This window comes from Rhea americana, unplaced genomic scaffold, assembly GCF_003343005.1.
Source record: "Rhea americana isolate MKP2758 unplaced genomic scaffold, rheAme1 scaffold_135, whole genome shotgun sequence".
Taxonomy (NCBI): domain Eukaryota; kingdom Metazoa; phylum Chordata; class Aves; order Rheiformes; family Rheidae; genus Rhea; species Rhea americana.
In genome coordinates, this window is record NW_028185428.1 from 1,596,284 (window position 1) to 1,617,956 (window position 21,673).

The 21,673-nt window shown below is 46.0% G+C and overlaps 2 protein-coding genes across 3 annotated transcripts in view; one reads left to right on the plus strand and one right to left on the minus strand.

Moving 5' to 3' along the window:
- Positions 1-21,673, plus strand: part of LOC146599723 (uncharacterized) — a 231,684-nt gene that overhangs the window by 20,003 nt on the left and 190,008 nt on the right. The gene's annotated exons all lie outside the window — the stretch shown is intronic.
- STC2 (stanniocalcin 2) lies at positions 8,836-21,583 on the minus strand. The gene is made up of 4 exons (XM_085298090.1): positions 21,291-21,583; positions 18,885-19,027; positions 16,044-16,255; positions 8,836-12,419 (listed from the first exon to the last, which is right to left on the minus strand). The coding sequence occupies exons 1-4, from the start codon at positions 21,439-21,441 to the stop codon at positions 12,026-12,028; spliced, it is 900 nt and encodes a 299-aa protein (XP_085154216.1). The 5' UTR covers positions 21,442-21,583; the 3' UTR covers positions 8,836-12,025.

Here is a 21,673-nt window from a genome sequence, read left to right on the forward strand (position 1 = left end):
TCTCCTGTGCTATGTATTTTTGTGGTTCCGATGAGTAATAATAAGAGTAATAAACATACAGCCTGGACCCATGTGTCAAAAGCAGCAAGTCCAACAGGTCCAACTTGATGTGCACACACTCAGCAAGCTCCAGATGTGCACCGAGCTGAGTTTCTGCGGGCTGGCACAGGGGCAGCTTGTCCAGCATTCACGTATGTTTGAAGCTGCCCAGCATCTGGAAATGCAGTAGAGCACCATACAGTGTGCGAGGGAGGAAAATTTCCACTCAGGTCAGCAGCCTTCTGCTGACGTGGAACGTGCTGAGTGCTCCTGTGGAACAGACCTTCCCAGCTGTGTATCCTGGCCTGAAGCAGCTGCCAATTTATTAATTTTAAGGAGTGCTGTTTTCTCATCCAAAGGCTTTCATCTATTTTGAAGAGGGGTTTTTGTGTGGTGTCTATCCTGTGAAGTTGGCAGATGGGGTCAGGAGCAGTGGGGGACACAGTGGACCTGAGGTTATCACAGTACTGGATTTCCCTTCCCTTCCTGTCATCTGAGCACAACCCATTGCTCCTGGGGCAGAACAGTCTCCCTCCTGTGCTGTGCTAGGTATACAGACTTAGCCTCATTAGCAGCTCATTAGTAGCATTCCGTCCCTTTCTTACACTTTTTTTTTCCACCCTTCTTGACTCTTGTACATGCAGCAAATGTCCAGCAGGGTCAGTGGAAGAGTGACGGTCACATTGTCTCCATGAAGACACATCTTGCCCCACTGTGCCTTCCCTGTCACCTTCTCGCTAGCTGGCCAGGGAGGTGGCTTTTGGGGAAGGGCAGCCAGAGCTTGTCTCCTGCTGCCATCTGTCCACCTATGTACAAGAGTGAGCAGAAGCAGCTTCAGTCCTCAGTTTCCACCATCAGCCTTACTCTCTTGAGACTCCTTTACAAGGAAATTGTGGAGCAACTAAAGGTTCCCATTTATCTTGACTTCTTTTTTACCACTGGATTCTCCATTCCCTCTTTCTTTTCTGATCATTTTTACTCTTTCTCTCGTTTCTTATTTCCCTCCACATTCCTTTCTTTTTCAGTTTTTCTTTCCCCTTTTTTTCTCTTTCTTTGTCAGGGTTGCTGCTGGATATTATGAGCAGCGACAGCAGCCACTGGGAGCAGGAATCCAGGGAGATAACAACCTTGCCATGAGAATCCATCTGCTCAGCTACAATTAGCCCTGCTGCTATCTTTCACCTGGACAAAGCTGCCTTATCATTGTTACTTCTTGGAAAATTTAGGGTCACAGATACCGATCGCAGATAGCATGACTCTGGCATTTCCCTCTGGTTTTCATGTTGCTGGAATCCCTTTTTGGCTCCCTGCTCCATATGATTAGTTTTGCATCTCTCTTGTTCAGCTGTGCTGCTGTCAGACGTAAAGCAGGCACCGCAGCTTTCCAAAGGGTGTATGGCTGAAACAGAGACCCTCGGCAAATTTACCTGATGTGAGCAACAGCACACGTCCATGAATCCTGCACGTTTCTGAAGTTCAAAGCCAGAAATAAAACAACGTGCCAGTGCCCCAGGGCCTCTTTACAGTAAGTTGTTGCCCTGGCTTTGGAAACTATCAAGAAAGGTGTGAGTTAGAGCCAGCTGTGTTTGTTAAGTGCCGGGCTGATCACTCACCCCTCCACTTGGCTGGGTGCACAGCCCTTAACTACTGATGTGCAGACATTGGGAATTGCTTCCACAGCTTTTTTTTTTTCCTTTCCATGATAGATGGATTTTAGCAACTATTCCTCGAGTCTGGAGACAAGGTAGATACCCTTCGTGGCCCTTGTTTTGGTGGTGAGTCCATCCACCCAATAAAAAGAGGCCAAAGCAGTTAAAGGCACATAATACAGTCCTTGCTTTGCATTCCTTCTTTCGGTACCTTTCTCTGTATTGGCTTTATAAATACAGCTCTATAACAGGAACAAACCCTAATTCCTTACCTTTCTGGGCTTTGAAAGCATCTGAATTGAAGGACAAACCTAGCAGTAGAGCCACATTTGCAGAGATGGCCTTTTTACTCTCTCTGCATGTATTTAAGCTCTTTGCATGTATTCTTTCCCTCTTGCTTTTCAATTAGGTAAAGAAGCRGTGTCATTGTTAGGTATCTAGCAGGTAGCATTCGTGTATTGGGTAAACGGGTACTGAAATTAAATGGATAGTACTTGGTCATAGCTGGAAGAGAAAATCTACGCTGGCAGGGAATTTATGCCTCATGGATCATTTTTTATATACAGCCTCCAGGACAGATGCAGAGATTATTATTAATACATTCTCTCGCTCGCTCTCTCTTTCTGATTTTGCTTCAAATTTGCAATCTGCAGACGGTACTGAGTGGGAGTCAGCATGATCCTATGGATAAGAATTAGTGTTTCTGCATCTCTATTCTTAACTTCTGCACCTTATCCCTTTGATCTGGTTGGGTTCTGTCCTTTTTGCCATTTTTTTGTATGAAACAAAAAAAGAAACAATGAAATTTGCTACAGCTATGAAGTTCACTTGAGCCCTGTTGTGCTATTTCCACTGGAAGGAGCGTTTTAGCTAATTGCATACTCTGCAACTGTAACCTGGGAGCTGGTGGAAAAGCTATCACAGATCTTACTGGACCTGTATGTTACCAGATTGCTCAGGAATGTATATCCAGTTTGGATCCGCCACAAGAACATGTTTGTATTTCCATCAATTAGAGCACATAATACAGAGCCAGCTTTACACTTTTGCAGTGACTTTGCGTGGCTCTGARACTGTGATTATAATGATTTTTGCCCATATGAGATAACATACTGTGTCATCTGGCCACTGTGTTTCAAGTCCCAAAGAAGGGATCCTAAAACAGGACCTGCCGTAGAGCTGCCTGTGAAAGAAGCTGCATTTGTGGGCTCACGTTTCACTGAGTGTAATAAAGCTTGGATTGTGTGTTGTGATGGGTGTGCAATGGTGGAGCTGCACTTGCGGCCCTGCAGCTGAAGCCTTGATAGCCTTGAGTCTAAGGACCCTCCGTGAGAGTATGTAGATGCTGCCACTTACAGCCATAAGGATGGGCCCTRCTCACCTGAGCAAACCTACCTCACCTGGTCTGCATGCAGGACAAGGCTGAATCTGCTGAACTAAGTTAGGCTGTGACTTTGTAGTCATCTTTCAGGTAGAGCTATGGCTCACTTTCATTGCTGTGGTTGGGCAGTTCATGCTCCTGAGCATGTGCTATGCTTGTCCCATGTGGACCACCTTTCAGGATATTTCTTCAGTTGGTTCTTGCTGATATTTCTCCAAAGCAAAACTTCAGCTGTAGTAACTGGTTTATAACAGCTTGACAGATTTCATGGCTCCTGAAGGACAGTATGAAGTTCACTCATTTTCCTGTCCTCAAAGATCTGAAGAATACTTTAATTCCTCTGAARATCAGAAGGTTGGATGTTGCTTTGAGGTCTGGGATTTCTTTGCCATGTGGAGTCTGGACTTTTCAGTACAGTCTTTGCATCTCTGTCCTGTCTATGCCTCACGCTCATGGAAAACCTGACCCTCCTCTTCCTTGCCCACCATCTACTTGAACCCATAATCCTGACAGAAGGAAAAAACAGGTGAATTGCCAGAGKAGTCTGAGTCCAATGAGTTGCAACATTTGTATGTTTATCTGAAATTCACTGTGTACAAATTTGGCTGGCAATCCCATGAAAGAGGGTTTGACCAACTCATTGGTCAGCTGGACTTCAATGCTCTTCCTGTTTCTGCTCAGTCTGGCAATACTGTAAGAACAGTTTGTTCTAAGCAAGCTCCTAAATCAGTTTATGTGCTTATATGGTGTCATCACAGATTCCCAGTGCTGTCTCCTGGTCCTTTTTTACTCCACCCTTTCAAGTTGCTGCTTCTAAATTAATACTCAGAGTTACTGCTGTACTTACTCAAATAAATGCTGCATCCTGCTAACATCTTCACTGGAAAGGTATGGCTTTGGCTTTCTTTTTTTCTGTCCTTAGAAGAGAGACCACTTTTCCTATATTGAAGTTGTGCTACCTTATTGTTTGTGATCAACAGAATAAAAGGGAGAGAGCAACCATTATGTGTAGGATGTCCAGAATTCAAGCAGTATGGTATACAATTTCAGAAAGCCTAGTAAACTTTATTTCAGGGTTTTAGAAGCAGCAATTAAGTCTTACTTCTGTCACATTTAAGGTGTCTTGTGAATTCCAGGYACTGTAGAAAGACAATATGGTTTGCCTGCTCTTGTACATTTTGCAAATGATCTATGCTTAGGGAGTGCTGCAAAAAAACAGCCCCATGCCTCAGATTCGAACATCTCTGAATGTGGGAAGTTTGAGAACAGATTATTTTCAGCCTCATCTGTTTTCTAAAGATTGTTCTTCATCAGCCTATGCAGTTAGGAAAGCTTTAGTGACTCCCAGCACCAGCTGGGAGCCTAATCCTAATGTCCTATTATTATCAACAAGATGTTTTACCAGAAGCTTTGGTGAAACCAAGATWGAGCTATTAATTATTATCCAAGACTCATTCCCCAGTCCTGGGCTGTAAAGTGTGGCCAGCTTTCACTAGTGCATGTAATTCAGATAGCTGCAAAATCCATCTCCTCTTCCTAAAATCTGCATGGTCTTCAGGCTGTCACCTAAAGCTGCCCCGTAGCCCTGGGAGGCCTTTCTCGATGCAAAGCAGCCTCAGCTTCTTTGGTGATCCTCTGGACCCTCTAAGATAYCCTGACTGTCCTTCCTTTTTATATGAGCCAAAATGGTTTTAAGTGGCCTTTGCAGACTTCTTGTTACCCCTTCATTTAGTTTTAGTTTGTGGATCAGCAAATGTAGGTAGTAGATCCAASGGAAAAATACGTAATTCCTGGGGTTACTCTTCAAAGTGTATTGAAAAACAAATTAATTTTCAGTGTTCCAGTAGACATAGGGAACATGATATGTCCTTTTCTGCGTGCAYAAACTGATTTTGTAGTGACTTGTTTTCATGTCAGTTGAGCAAAATGCTGAACATGCATAATTCTTCACTTTATCTTAAAATAGGACATCTAAATAAGTCATTCTGTAGGCCTTTCCCAGTCTCTTCTGACTGTCAGCTTTCACTGAGCTTCCCCACACCTCCCACTACATTTTTTTTTTCTGGGGAAGAAGGAGAGTCTAAAATGTAAGTGGGATTATTCATGGGTGACAAATGTAGTGCAGTACTGTTGTGGGATAGAGAAAAGCAGATACAAACTGAAGAAAATCTGAGAAATCGAAGTGGGCTTATAGAGGGACTTAAGTGACATGTTGTCTTAGATAGCGGAGYGCTGGATCTGGTGACCCTGCTCATTGTTTTAAAACGCAGCCTGGTTTTAGACTTTCCATTAGCACAACACTTTACTGTTCCTAATGACATCAGTGGAAGCTGGCACCGTCTGTGCCACAGGGGCATTTTGTTCTAGCGCTCTTTGATCTTCTGTGTAAGCCAGCCTAGGCTCGATTTCAGCACTATTACAGGTTCCTATTATGGAATCACACGTCGGGCCGGATCTTTGCAGTGCCATCACCGCTCTGACAGATGCACCGCGGGAGCGCTCAGCACACTTGCTGCAGCAATGCTGCCCCCGGGGCACTACGGCGGTGGAAGAATACCCTTAAAAAAGCTGTATCTCCATCTGCGGGGAGAGCCTCAGAGCAGATTTGTTCCAAGGGCTTCTTCTTACTTTACAAGAATTTCCAAATAAACTCCAAGCCACATTTTTATAAGAGAGGATGGCATTTGCAGAAAAGGTCAAGGCTATAACAGTCAGCATCCTCAGAGACAGGAATTCTCAGCCCCTGCAGCGTCCCATAATTTGTCGTGTCTTTAAACCCTCAAGTCCCCATTCTACATTCTTGATCAAGAAAAACATGAGGTTTTGATTTCAAAATGAAATGCTCAGCTGGCTAGGACAATTTTCACTAAAGGAAATGTACAGAAACAAAAATTGTCAGGATTTGAYTGATTATACGATTATGTTTCACCCCAGTCTTCAGCCAGGACCCTCTAGTGCTGGAACCACAGGAGGAGACATGGGAGGGACCTCTGGAAGCACTGGTGGAGCTTTGGCCCCCAGGGAGGTCCAGCTGCTCTTCCCTTGCATCCTCTCTCCACAGTTTAACCTGCTTTCTGGTTTTGGGTCTGTCACACTATGGGGGACCCGTGATGGTTCTGTGTGATACAGGCTGCCCAGGATCASTCAAAAGCTCAAGATGTGGCATGTTTTTCCCCAGGGAAAGTATACAGAAATGTCTGACTTTTAACCAGCAAGTGTGATAGAAGCCTTTCCTCTGAAAGCCTGTGAGGAGAACATGGAAACACGAACATARCTAGCAGTGAAAACTGAGTGGGATTTGTGTTTCTGGTAAGGTGTCAGGAAACAGCTTTTAAAGCGCGTTGGCGAGAAGGCTTCCCAGCGATTATTAACTCTTCCCTCACCTGGGAAGATGACTGCAGTGAATTTATCAGACATGTCCCAACGGAGAACCGCTTCAGAGCTGCGATTGCACTCCTGCGATCTCCAGGCCTGCACTTACCAAAGAGAGCTAAGGGCAGTGGTTAGGAGCCGTCGAAAACTAACACAGCGACTTTCACTGTAAGTTTAAATTAGGAGCCCACATAGTGGGTTGAGATATGTAAATTGACATACACATTTGTAAATGTTTTGGTATGTTTGAGCAAGCCAATATCTGGAATTAATTTTGTTCTTCTGGGAGGCTAGACAGGGAGCCCATAGGAGAATAAATCCTGATCAGCCAAAGGTACAAATGTTGGTGGGATTCGTTCAATTCTGTGACACCTTTGCGTGGACGTGCATTTGGAATTTAAATGGCCTTGATTTGGTTCATCTTACTCCACTTGCAAAGTGACTCAGTCCAAACTGAATTAAGATCACTCCAGTCTTGAAGTAGACTTGTATTCAATGTATTTTAAATAATGCAGTTTTCGGGGTTGTGCAATGCAGAATCTCTGCAGCTACGCTCTAGACCTCCCATCAAACCACGCCAGACTCTCTACTGCGGTGAGAAGTAGAGCTATTTGGTGCAGCTAGCGAAGTGCACACAGAGCTCAGCTCTGAGGGCTGCAGCAAACCCAGGAGCGATGCTGTCGCCSCATCTATTCCTTCCTCTGTATCATTCCCTGAGGGAGGTGACTACCAGCCAGCCACTCAGCGACCCTGCCCTGAAGTCCATTTTAGGGCTTCTCTTTTCTTCTGTGCTTCTGTACTTTTTATGTCAGCACTCTGTTAGTGCTCTGTTTTGTAGGACGTGCTCTCCTGCAAGAAGGCAACGGCCACGTCACCATTGCTGATGTGTAGCCACTTTTTGGAGCAGAATGCAGTCTCGCCACAGCACACATCAGGAAATGGAAAATAACTTTTCTAGTCAAAACTGCAGGGAGGATGGTAGATGGCAGAGTGCCGGTACCTTAGCTGCACCGCAGCCAAGGTGTGGACCAATGCCTGCAAAAAAATGCAGTGGGATCTTTAATGACAATGAGAGGTCAAACCTCAGCACTAGCTATTCCGTGGCCCAAGGCTGACTGCAGGTTGGCCTGAGACCATATCACACCAAACACTGTCACATCTCGACTGGCAAGATGTGCTTTCCCTGTGGCGGTTAACGACAGTCCGTGGCAGGATTATAGACAAGCTGTCGCACCTAAAGGCAAAGAAATGCCACAGCTGCTAGATTGCTGCAAATCACATTTAGGCTTGTGAAGTCCATCTTATCCAAAGACTTCAACTATATTAGTTATTTTTAAACCTCACAGAAGGAGCATTAAAAATGTGCTTTTTCATGCAAGCAGCCTTAAAAAAAACCCATTGCCTTATGTTCTGAGATGCTTTCTCATAGTTCCCCCATTGCCTCGCTGCCTACACAATGACACTATATGAAAAGGGAAGGGGAAAAGCCATCATCCTTTTTTTWAAAAAAATTATTTTATAAATTTTACTATTTGTTGACTGCAGAGAAAACACAAAGCTCTATTTATGGGGTTTGCTTTTTGTAATCTTAGGATTTAGCTGTTCTCTTTTGCTGAAATTCCAGTAGACATCCAAGCTTTGGATATCTGATCTCTCCTTGGGTGGTAATGGAGCAATCTGAGAGAGAATTAAAGCTACAGTACTTGTGGGTTACCGCCTTGTTTGGAGCCGCCAAATGGTACCCGTCGCTGGATTACTGCTAGCTGACAACAGAGCATCAAATSGGCATCTTCCATTTTTATGGTAAAATCTTGAAGGGAGAGACCTCGCTGCTACATAAATAACAGAGGGGTTTTTTTTATACATTCAGGAGTGTAAATCTCAGCTGTTACAGCTTTTAAAAAGTGTCACTGCTGTATTTGTCAGTGGGTCTGGCTGACATCGCACTGTAGAGCCGTGGCCCCAGCCTGTGTGAAGCCCCTTCCCAGAGGATGCTGTGACCAGGCTCGCCGGGGCTGCAACACGAGGATCCCCGTGAACAYCCAGGACATCGGCCACTGGCCGAGTCCCCGTCCCCATTCCCCACTGCAGCCCTGGGCTCCTTTCCCACTCCCCGAGCAGATGATTTTTAAGCGGGTGAGGTGCACTGAGGCATTGCAGCAAACTCAATTCCAGCGAAGGGAAATGCTCCCGAAGCGCTGGGAGCCCCGTTCCAGCCCGGCAGCGGGGACCTGGCCGCTCCCAGTCCAGCACAGGGGCTTTGAGCAGGATGGGACGGGACAGGTCCCCTGCGCCCCTCCGTGCATCTCCCCCTGGCCTGGCCTGGCCTCAAACTGCTTTCTTACCCCTTAGCGCCGCAGCYGAAATTCCAGCTAAACAAAGCCAGCCGCAGACTTATTCAAAACATTTATTAGTGTTTAAGGAAAATAATAGTGTGAAAGGTACAGAGCTTTGTCTAAAGCCATATGCATTTCTGTTTTTTTAACAAGCTTATTTGGCTGCAAATTCTACATGAGATAAAACTAGTATGTTTTTCTCCCAGAGATTTGGAATTGAAGGAAGGTTATTTTTTCTCCTTTTATTTCAGCACTTTAAGTTAGGACAGCATTTTCTATGGTTTATTGATATCTTTTTCCAGTAGGCATTTTGCTTCTCCCAGTATTTCCATTCCYGAACAAGGCTCATTCCAGATGCGAAGTGTAAAGGAAACATCATACCTTGGCTTTTAAGCTAAATCTCCTTCCTGAACAGTAAGTTCATAAGGAGTGTTAATTAAAGCATCATACAGGATCTAAATGGACAGTTCTTTCCTTTTTAAAAGTTTATAAAGAATTAAGGCTATGCAGATGTCACAATAAAATACTCTCAGGTAAAACACCCCCATTTGTTAGATATGAAAGAAGGTTTAACAATAAATAAATGATTTATGCTGTCAATAACATTATGGAACTGTATAAAACTATATTTACGCTGCTTTAAACATAAAAAACATACTAGTGGCATGAATATATACAACACAGGTCATGACATACGTTTAAATTATCATAGCCAGCAGTGTTCTTTTTTTTAATGGAGACACTATAATAAATAGAAATGTTAAATATTTACAATAATAGCATATGTGGAATCAGTAGATGAACACATAAAATCTTCACACACAGAGGAAAAAAAAGTTATGCCTTATACAAAACCCCCCCACCCACAGCTCCCAACAAAACAAAAAAAAGAAATTTTCATTGACTAAACAAGGGGAATATACAATTTTCCCCACTCAGAATGAATGAATACAAATAAAACTGTATGCATGCTGAGGTGATATGTTGACTGAGACATTCAAGGATGTATATCTATATGTTTGGTTGCCATAGATGGATCAGACATCTAACGAGAGAGGGATCTTATTTTAGTTCGATGCAAGAACGTTGTGTTGGTAGTAAGTTGCTTCTGTTCTGTGTTTGTTTTTTGCTAATAAGCTTTGATTCTCTTTTTGGTTTGAGCTTGTTCCCTACTGTGGCTATGGACCACGAAGGGGAAAAGAGGATGCTCACAGGAAACTCGGGAGAAGGGAGACCAGAGACTTTCTTATGGTACCACTAGCAGTCAGACTTGGTTTGCGGAGCAGAGGTGTTGGTCATCAGAGAGCTAGGCAGGAATTAACATTGGCAAGCTCCTCCTTGTGAAATCCTGGAGGCCACATCCACAGGACAGTTCTACAGCTGAATGGACCAACTTGCACTCCCACCGGAAGGAGCTCTGCTCCTCAGGTCAGGACAGTCTTCGCAGCTACAATATTTGSCCTGATCCTACATCTTCCCAATGAAGTTGAGTAAGAATTTTGTCACAGAACTTAACTGGGAGTAAAATCAAACTAGATCAAGGTCCTTTCTTTAAATAAAGACCTGGTGATCACATAAGGACACATCTTTTCAACTTAACAATCCTCTCTTGCTTCCTACGTGACTTCTATTAAAAGTAGTGCCTATAAATTCTGCTGGTGGATACATGCATTAAACTCTGAATAAAGTTATTAGGAGCTGTGTTCACTTAACAGTAACTAAAATCTAAGTTGGAAGTTGTAGCCAAATTCCAACATGCTCTACCGTTTATACAGCTTCTACCCACCATGCGACAAGACGTACGTTAGTTCACTGGGTACGTTCTGTCTCCACTGAACTGCCTTTCTGCCCCCACAGCTTTCCTCCCATGCTTCCTAAATGAGAAGGCTCAAATGCTTGGTGTGATTCCCACTCGCTAAGAAAACTCACTTTTTCTCCAGAGGAGGCTGAGGAGCTCACCCTCCTGTCCCCACGGGTGCTGTAACCTACATTTCCAGTACAGCATCTGGGGATAAATGATTGCAGATCTGCAACCTGAGAGTTATAATTGCATAGGAAATAAGGGTAAGAGAGATAACACCTCATTTACACTAAAGACTACCCAGAAAGAATGAGCTCTTGACATACTTCCCTCTCCAGTAACCAATTCTGCAGACCCTGGTGGTCATTATCTGCATGACAATTAACAAAAAGTCAACCCCCTCTTAATGTCTTTGGCATTTTGATAAACCACAGCTGACAGGCACCTGCACCAAGCTGCTTCCAAAGAGAGACATTTCTAATGAAACAACGTGGGCTCCTTAACTGCCTGAGCCTACACCCATYCTTGTAAGCTTGGGCTGTCCATAAGGGTGGAGGTGGGCTGCCGTTGCAGCTGTGTCCCTGTGTGGGCAGGTATAATTTCTAGAAGAGAATATCCCCATGGAGTTTAGAGGTCTAAGAACTTATGCTTAGGGGTCCTCCACAATGTGTTCTGCAGCTAAGCAAGTTGTAACCGTCCAGGTATCTTTCTGGAAGGTGACCACTTAGGCATTTGGCATCCTGAAGTAACTGGATAAGCAAGTGTCAAGTTATGCAGTGGTTAAGAAAAAAAAACAGGGGGCACTTAAATGAGGCAGCATCACCCAGATGGGAACAATGGCTCAGAAGTTACTTAAGAGAAAATGACAGAGCTCAAGACTGCAAGGTTCCTGTGCAAGAAATGAGATAGTTGGTTCACTACAGAGTATCACATGGACAGCCTCGAGCTTTTATGTTCTCAGCCACAGGCCGAAACCAAATCCCTTTGAGATCTGGCCATCTGCTTTAAGACTGTGCCCTAAACCTTCAGGGTGTGAAGCCACATGTGGCCAAATACAGTCTGGCAGAGCCCTCTTGTAACCTTCTCCCCAGCCAAGGGGACCARTAGAAAACAATCTCCCCCAAGCAACCCAACAACCTCAAAACAAGATCCTAAATTTCAACCAACATTCATTTTGTAAGAAGGGGAAAAGAATTTAGTTGGGGACATTTTGCCAAGTTCAGTGGCTACTCAAGCGTGGAGTTTGCTGGATTGATAACCCATTGCCACTGCTCTCCCTTTGCTACTATATACACTGTTGCTGAGGTCCAAATATCTTGCAATGCCCTGTGCTTGACCTCTGAATGAGAAATGCTTTGGAATGTCCATAGATAGGGAGATGGACTCAACGGAGGACGTTTCCAGTGGAGGGGGAGGAAGGGGGTAAAGGGGAGCTTGGTGCCTTCTTTCACCTCCGGATGTCAGAGAAGTCGGACAGTTCGTCTGCCCGGTCCATGATCCCATGTGCCCCTTTGGGACTATGGGCCCCAGCTTTTACCCGGGCGTGGGTGTTCAAGTGGCCCTTAGTACCTCTCTCTCCCTTGGATGCTCGTGAGCTCTCCCTGTGGTCAGGTTCGGAGTGGGCCAGTATGTCCCCACGGCCAGCAGCGGCTTTGCTGGCTTCGCCYGCCTTCTTCTCTGGACTCAAGATGGAGTCAGCATGCACAGCTGAGGTGCAGAAGCTCAGGATCGAGCAGAGACTTCCCCAGTTCTGCTCACACTGGGCCTGGACGCTTCTTGTTATTGCCTTTTTCACCTCCTCACCACAGGTGAGCAGGATATTCACTAGGTCAACATAGGGCCTGGAGATAAAGCAAACAGTAAGAGCAAAGTTAAAAATATGTAAGGGCTATATACCAGGAAATGAGGCTAATGGATACTCTTCCTTATTTTCTCCCTTGCTTACAACCCAGTTCAGTAGTTTTAATCTCCTGATACCTGCTCACTGGGGTTCAAAACTCTATTACCTTGCAGACCAGTTCAACGTCGCATGTTTATTCCTCATTGGGATATGTTCTTACTGGCCATATCTCTGTAAGAAATGCACATGCCAGCATACAGTGAAKCTAAGCTTCATGCAAATGCTGGGCCTGCCTTTATTGTTCACCCAGTGGAGATGTTGTGAGAGAACTTAATTTCCGCTGGAGGAAGATGTCAGGCCAATATGCTTAGCAAGCAGGGCTGTCAAATGAAACAACTGCGGTCTCTCGCCTCCTTTCTCTATCTCTTTCCATACCTCTTCAACTTCATAAAATACTTTTTGCTATCTCCAGATGAATGACTGGTACAAACATATACCAGTCTCTAGTCTGGAAGAGGAAGGCATTTCCTCATCTCCAGAAAGAGCAACATGCACTTGACCAAGCAGTTCCCTGRGTTTCCTTACCATCTTTAGCTTTCCCTGAAACATGAGATGTTGACTCCTGCCAGAAGTAAGATCTTATCTAGACTCATGATCTAGTTGTACAGAGCTAAAATACAAGGGAATCCACCTTGGCGGCATAGTTTCTTCCCATACTGAGTTGTTTCCTCAATTTCTTCACAGAGTTAAGTATAACTTTCAGTATACATCTTTTCCCCCCAAACAAGGACTGCAAACAACCCAAGGCCTGTTTCTGCCTCCCACCCATCGTTCCTGCCTGCACGGAAGCCTGAAGCCCCGTAACACACTGCAGCTTCTGAAAAGAGGCAGTTCAGTTTCCTCAGTCAAGGGTCACAGAGCACAGCGTATTTTAAAATAGTTGCGGTCACAAGCCTTGTGGGTCAACATTGATGCTGTCTTTTGACACAACTGTTCAGCTGTTAGCAGGCAACCCAGGTGGGCTGAGAAGGACATGCTTAGAAGTTTCCTAGTAAGTGACACCATCTAAAGTGCAAACTAAGAAGTGCCTACGGTGGGGGGCCTGGGCTCGACGTTAGGGGAGGGGGTGGTGGTGTGAGCAGCGGTGGTGCACCGTTTAGGTGCAGACAAGTCCTGTCTAGCAGTCTATTCCCATGGACTGAGTCGAGGGAGATGACGAAAGCCAGCAGATTAAGCTGATTAGCTTGTGACACCACTACGATTTTACTCTGCCCAACTATTTAAGCTCATTTTGAATGACTAATCTTGGAGAGCCACCTATTCCTCCACCTCAAAGTATTTCCCATATTTGGATTGTTTTTATTATTTAAAAAAGTTATTTGGAATGCAGYAGAGAATAATCTGCCAGGGCCTGTCACCACTTCCACCATAATAAATCAGTCTGACCCGCACCCCCACAGCAGCTGACTCAAGAGGCGACTTTGCTKCCCTGATTGCGTTCTTTAGCGCACGTCAACAGAAAATAGTAAGGACAGAACAGAGGACCACGTCCGAATACTGCCCCGGGTTCTAAGCTGTTAGTTTTTGTTTTAAATCTAAAATAGAAGATGTGAAAAAAGATGAGCGTATCGCATACAAAGCGAGCCAGTGGAAGGAAGAAAAAAAGACAGAGAGGAGAGAGATCGGTTGTTAAAATTGGATATAATCTTTACAAAGAATCTTTGGAAGAGAAAGGTTGCTGGTATGACTAAAAAGTGGCATAGCTGCCAAATATTTCAGGTATTCACAGTCTGCCAGAGCCCTGCGGATTAGTAGTGGCCCATTTCTCCTTTGCTTTTTCACTTCTTGCATTTCAGCTAGCCTGACCATAGTACCTGAACCGAGCACAAGGCTGCAAGTCAGCAGACCTTATTTTATTTCCAGCTCTGCCACACTTGCCTATTGAGCTTGAACAAGTTACTTAGTTCAAGAATTTCAGAAATGGCCTCTAAATATAGGAGGGAGAAGACTGGATAGAGAGAGTCTATTTGGGGAGTCCCGCACAGGAAAGCGGAGCTCTGGTTCTCTGAGATGCTGAAAATGAAGTGTAAGAAGCGCTAAATGACATCACGCAAATTATAGGTGTTCAGCTGAATGATCCTTCTCTTCTCAAACTGAGAACTCCCCAGTCAAGGTCCCCAGAAATAAGAAGCTGCTTTTGAGCGTTCCAGCTTTAGCCTGTTTGTAAAATAAGGAGAGCTTACTCATCTTTGTACAGCTTTTGGCTGTCATAGCTCTTCTCACCTCCAAATGATGGAGGTTTAATTGGTGCCAAGTACCCTCATTTACAGCCTATTAATGCAGCCTCAGCAGTGTCCACAGAGAGGTGCTCTTGTGCAGCACGAAGCATCGCTGCCCGGCTCGCCCCAGCAAGCGGGGGCCCGGGGGGAGCTGCCCTCCTCTGCGGCCACAGCCAGCCGATCTGGCGAGGCCACCATCTGCCACCAGGCCACCAGCCACGCCTTTGATCCGAGCCTCAGGAATGTTCATGGGAAGAGCCTTGCTTTCAGCCCACCATGTTCAGCTTGTCAAACCGCAGCAAATGAGTCTGCATTTTAGGGTAAACGGGCATGAGAGAGTCTCTCTCTCTCACTCTGTAACTGCAGCTTAAATATTAGAGGAGCGGTTTTCAACAGAAAGTAAGGAAATCAGGGCCCAGCTCCTCGAAAATGCACAGCTGGAAGCCCAAACCAAATGATCCAGTGAGAAAATTAATCTGTCACAATTGCTGGGATTTGGGGGTTCTGGGCTAGTATCCACCAGGGATAAAAAGTCAAAGGTGCTTTTAGGAAGATGCTCTAAGGTTAAATTTGCTGCCAGGTTGTGTCTGAGCCTTTTTATTTGTGAGATGTTCACCTGCAAGAAAAGCAGGCCTTAGTTTTTGCATCTGTACACAGAGAATTGGTACAAACAGCTTGTGGCTTGTTTGTTCCCGTCATGTAGCAGCTTGATCAATTCCAGCAAAGATTTGTGTCTGCCGTTCCCTGGGGGGCAGCTGAGTTCCCAGCCAGAGATGAACTACTTAAAGTCTGACCTGTGCCTCCTGCTGTACACCTCAATGTTTTATTGGAAAGCATTTGAGGTAAATATGGAGCTGTTTGGACTGCAGCTCGTTCAGGAACAATTAACTACAAGGCATTTATAAGCATATATTTGCAAAATAAATTATCTTCTTACCGACAATTTTGCATAGCCCTCCCCCCCCCTTCTCTAGCTATTGCCTTTTACAAGGTATTGCGGTCAGGAATCATGCCTCTGAGTCTGGAAAGCWCTTGGACATTGTGGGATGCCCCTGGAAACAGCAAACGCTAACACTGTATTTGCCAATGAACTAAAGATGCAGCTAGATCCATGTTCAGTCCATGTCGTCTCCTTTCAACAGCCTCACCTAGCCCTTCGTAAACAAACTAATCTTCAAGGACCCCTGTAAAGAAAGCATTACCTTGGTCCAGAATGTGAGAAAACGAGATATGCTAAGGCCGTAAGGAGGTGAAACAGCTCTTGGGAGATGCACAACTTGTCAGCATCATCGTGCTCCGGGAAGGAGCTCCCATATCTCTAACCGAACTAGCACACAGGCACTTACTCGTGCTGCAGCAGGTCTTTGAAGTGAATCATCTCCACAATGACCTGGACGTTCTCCTTGGCAGCAGAGCAGAGGTCATGCTTCAGGTAGCATTCCCGCTGTAACTGGAACACCATCTCTTTAATGGCAGGGCACTTACGGCTGATGCAGCTGAATTTATGCCTCAAGGCATGAGCCTTACACTTCAGAGCATCTTTAATGAAGGATTTTCCCTGAGAAGAAAAGAAATGGAGTAGGTCTGTATTTCTGTCCATTAAGCACAGCAGGTGATTTATGCTCAACTAGCTGCTGCTTTGTAAGACAATGTCAAGAGTTATTAGATTACTAACGATATTGGTTGATGGCTTTTCCCTTCTTTTCTTTATTTCTTCACCCTTCAAGATCATGCTAAGCTACCCTGTCTTACTATTCCAGCAGGGCAGAACAAACAGGGTCTTCTCACTGCTCTTTTAAGGTTTCCTGTGCCCCAACAGCTGACTGCCCAAAAAGGGAAAGGACAACAGCAAGCACCTTTAGGGAATGTGATGCTTGACTTACTAGCTTCATCCACTTCTGGGGTGGCAGCACAGCAGGCTCACACAAAGMAGTGCATGCTGCAGTGGCTGAGGTCCCCAGGACCCTGAGCAGATACTAAGTTAGTCAGCCCAAATTAGTTTATTTCTTTTWAAAAATCAGTTTGCAAACTCCTCATAGTCTGTATAGATATGCATCCTCCATATGTACCCGTTCAACTCCCCAGCTGTCAGTGTTTCCTCTACGACCACTCCTCAGGCAGAAAAGGACTCAGATCRGCGCTACAGTAATCCTACAGTGCTGTTTGGTGTCTTTTTACTGGAAGAAATATTGAGTGACATTAGAAATCAGAACAAGAAATTCCAGCAATGTTGCTGGAAAGCTGCTTTGGCAATATCTCTTTAACCACTGCTTGTGATTCCCTCATTCAATTGTTTGGAGGGAATCAAGGCAAAATCATCCCTACCTTTTCTCTTTTGGCCATTAGATACATCACAYGCTGTGTGTGCTAAAGTCTGTGACCGCTCTGCTCAGACTGTCTTTACTTTGCTGAGCAATAGGTGTGCAGAAGCCTTCTGTGCTGCCTCCATCGCTGCACAAGCTTCAGATTATTTTACACAAATGCTTCACAATGACAAAATTAGATGTAGAAAGTACTTGTCCTTTATTCAAAGGGKACCCTGGCATAACTCCACTGACATTACCAAGACCCACAGGAGAGTCACCCAGATAAGTAAATTTTGTGCYCAAATTGTTTCAAGCCAGAAATGTTTCTTGCTGATCAGAGATCAGTGCTGCCCATCATCCCTTTCTACGCCACATACCAAAGGCCCTTTCCCGTGGTAACAAACACGCACGGCACAGCAGGCAAATAAGGACAAAGAGAAAGTTCTTGTACAAATCAAACCTGACATCAATTCTCAGGTTTCAAAGAAAAGAGAAGGAGAGTAGAAAATCTAAAATCACCAGTACTAGTCTCATCATTGAATGCACCCAGAAAGGTATATGTAGATAATGAAGAGATGGGCCCTAAAAAGCCATGTCATAGCAGAGGGTCAAGTCACCGCCTTACTAAAACTCCAGAGGTTTAATACTTTTGCATGGCAATGCATCCTGGATGTGAAACAGACTGTATTTGACTCACAGTAACTGGGTATCTTGGGGAATAGTTATCCCTGGCTACACTCAACCTTCATAGGTGTTTGCTTTCCTTCCCTGCCAGCAGGGCTTACTTCTGTCAGCTTTACTCACTGAGAGAATATTGTGCAAAAATAAGATAGCATTTTCTGGAAGCCAACTGGAAATTGAGGGTTTTTAGATACCCATGGGCTTAGAAGAATCAATTCTCCAGTTTTAAGTGCTAGCCGGACGCTTTGTACGTCCTTGAGAATTTAAGCTGAGAACTCCAGCACTTCCAAAGTGTTTTTCTACTGGGTGGTCCCACCATCCCTCATGAAAAGGGCTGAAGTCTGCCCTGCTTTCTACCATGCTTTTAAAAGTGCTATATAACTTGTGCTGTTAGTTAAGCTATACAACAAGCTGCATGGTCAAGCCAAATGCCGCTGGCCCGTCGTAATGTTCCCTTCCCTCCGCACTGAAATGGGAGAGTAGGTTTACAGGACATAATAACAGGATGTCTCAGTGATGCATACATGGTCTGGGGAGAAAATGAAGGAGACAAACTTAATATTGCATACCATCTAAGTAATGTATCTTAATGTCAGTGCTTGAACCAAAGGATTATTTGAATTCAGTGGCTTTAGGAGGTTGCCCATATTGGTTGCGTGCAAGTCTTAAGAACAAACTCTAACTGCACCTTGGGAAATATTTTCTAATACGTCTAAGTGAACTGGGCACCCAAGCCGCATTTCAGAATCAGCGCTGAAAACTGATTTAGGAAGTTTACATGATTTAGAAGCTTAAGCCACTTAATGTTTCAGAAAACTATGTCTGTCTATGACTGTTCTGATGCAGTTATCCTGGGTATCATAGAAAAAAGCTGTTGTATGGAACTGCAGCTAGGGACTGCTTGTCTCCGGGGACAAGCTACACATGGCCTGTGCATGCTCTGCTTCGGAGTCTTCATTCTAGATTCTTCAAATCAACAGAAAAATTGAACAGGAGAAAAAAGATAAGCTTTTTACTGCACAAAATTTACAGCTGAACTTTGATGCAAAAAAGTAGAAGCTGGGTCATATGCAAAAAACGTTTTGCTCCTTAATGGTAACTTTTTTTTCCACAAAGATGTGTTAAAGAACTAATATACATGCCAAGTACACATTAGAGCCGAGCAGATATATGAGACATTTCACTTTTTCTCTTTGTTACCTGCGCATCAAATTTTCCAGCGTTGTGCAGGAATGTCATGCAGATCTCATGTAAGCCTCGGATCTCACAAGAATTGTTTTCAAAGCATTCAAACACTCCACATCCCACATCGCCAGCATTAACCAGGCAGTGCTGGATTTCAGCTAAAATGAGCATTGATTACGGTTAATTTGAGGAACTGTTCATAGAAACTAGTGGTGGGTGGTGGGGGGAGGGAAAGAGATATTTTGCTAACATCATCAGTTCAAAAGAAAAAAAAACACATGTGACAACAGTTATTGTACCCACAGCATGCCCACTTTTTGCAGAAATTAGGCCAAAACTTGGGTGTATTATGTTATGAAAGTGATATCCAAGAAGTAAATGCCAAATCCACTACGCTTACGTCAAGCTGTTTCACTTGAGAACTGTCTAATGCTTTTTGATTTCATAGGAGCTAAAGGACAGGCATGCTTTTCGCTGTCTGACTGTACAAAGACACCCATCAAATTCAGCTGCCCAAGTGAGAGGTCCAGAATGCGGCCAGCAGAATTGATTATTTCTGGTACTCTGAGCTAGTGTCTGGTGATTTAGCAAAAAGTTCTTCACAAACCACTGGGCTCCCCCCAGTCTGATGTCTACAAAGTTAACAGCAAAAGTCCCACTGAAAAATGAAGTCCTTTGCACTGGGTGGTTGCATAAAGCTGCAACTACACCCTCACCTGTTTAGAAATCAATTTAAAATATGTATTTGAGTATATATAATATATATATATATAACAGATCAATTGGACTAGCAGCTACGTATGTATTTATACTGCTCTATAAGATGTTATGTAATATTGTAAAAAAAAAAAAAAACTGTCTGCAGCTTACAAAAAACAAAAATCTAATTCTTAACAAGACAGCTTCTGGTCTGTAAAAAAAAAAGGACGTAGTAGTACTGCCAGAAGGAAGGTGGTTGCTGAAAAAGCCTAGGGATAAAGTTAAACAGGGGCAGCTTTTAGACCAGAACTGAGGATGCTAAGAATTTTTGTACTCTGTGCCCTAGTGGTACCTTTAATTAAAGCTCTCTCTTGGGAGCCAGCCTAATCCCCCTCTGAACCGCAGCATGGTTCAGACATCCCCAGCCCCCCCTTTGCCATGCGGTCCCTTCGCAAGTCTTCGCGGCAACTTTCGGGCGAATTTCGACCCCGCCGCAAGGCAGAGGAGCCGCGGCCGGGGAAGCCGAGCGGGGGACAGGAGTTAACGTGACCCTCTTCCACTCCCCCACCCCCAAATCAGGGCCAAATCGCCGCCGCTTTTCCGTCTACCTGCCCCGAGGGGCGGCCGCGGGGGGCGGCCGGGCACCGTCCGCGCCGCCCCGGCGAAAATGGGGCTCTTTGTGGCGCGCTGCGGAGCGCGGAGCGCGGAGCCGGGCTTTCCTAGGGGCTGGGAGCTCAGCCCTAAGTGCTTGTGTTGGCATCCGGATGCAAACCGTTGCCGGATCACATGTCCTGGCTCCAGCGTGCTGAGAACTGCACAGTGCCGTGATTCACATGTGGCAGTCCCTAATGGGCATTCGTGCATTCCTGCTCGTGTGTGTTTAAACACGTCTCGCAGCACGGAGAGGGTTAACAAAAAAAAAAAAAAAAAAAAAAAAAAAAAAAAAAAAAGAGAGAGAGAGAGAGAGAGAGAGGGAGAGAGAGAAGAGAAGGGGGGAAGGGAAGTGTCTGGATCCCGCGCTCTCTCTTTGCATGGCTGGGAAGCGATCCAGCAAAGTGCACGCCTCAGCTCTCTCTTTCTAGGCAGATAATACCCGGGGGAGGGCGCGCAGGGGGCGGAGAGGAGCGGAGCAACCCCCGGCCCGTTGCATCATTGCGCGGCTCCCTGCGGAGAGGGCGAAACCCCAGCCCTTTCCAGCCGCTTCCCCTCCCTCCCTCCCTCCCTCCCCGCGGCCCGCTCCCAAACCCTGCGCCGGGAAACTTTCTCCGCGCCCCCGGCCGCCGCCGAGCCCCCCGCGCCGGCAGCGCCCGGCGGCCGCTCCGCGCCGGCGGAGCGCGCTGCGCCCCGCAGCAGCCTCCGCTCGCCCGTCGTCGCAGGGGACAACTTTCCGCTCGCCGCCGAGTTTGTACCCAGAGCGACTTCAGCGGTGTGTCACCTGGATCGCGGGCGGCCAGTTATTGCATATGCACTTCCAAGGGCAACACGTGCTTGGCAAACCCGGGCTTTAAAGGTAATTAGGAGTGAACTCTTATTTCCTCTTATGATTTATGCCTGACAGTCATACACGAAAATAAATGCCTGTCGCTATTCAGCGCGTCTATCTCACCGATACTCCAGACCCAGAACACACAGACAAGCTCGTTCCGCTCTCACGGCTTCCGCCCCTGAGCAGCACTAGCGCGCAGCTCCTCCGCATCGCGCGTCCAGCCCAGCTCCGCATACCTGTGTTCTGCAAGGACAGGCGCCCCTTCTGCTGSGGGGTCCTGTCCTGGGGCCCCTCCGGTGGGTTGGTGGCCTCGGTGCCCCAAGCCGCATCAAAGCCGGCCAACACCAGCGCCAGGGTGACCAGTGCGCCCAGCGGCTGCGCGCACATGGTCCCGGCTGCCAGCCTCCCGCGGAGCCGCGGCTCGCGGCGCGCCCCTCTGCGCCCCCGTCCCCGCGGGCTGCCGCACCGGGCCGAGCGCGCTCCTCGCCGCCGGCCCCGCCAGCCGCATGTGCCCGGCGCGGCGGCAAGCGCGGAGTGGCCGCGGCGGCGCGGGAGGGTGCCTCAAATATCCCCGCCGAGCCCCGGTGTCACTCGCATGAGGGAGCCGAGCAGGTGTCGC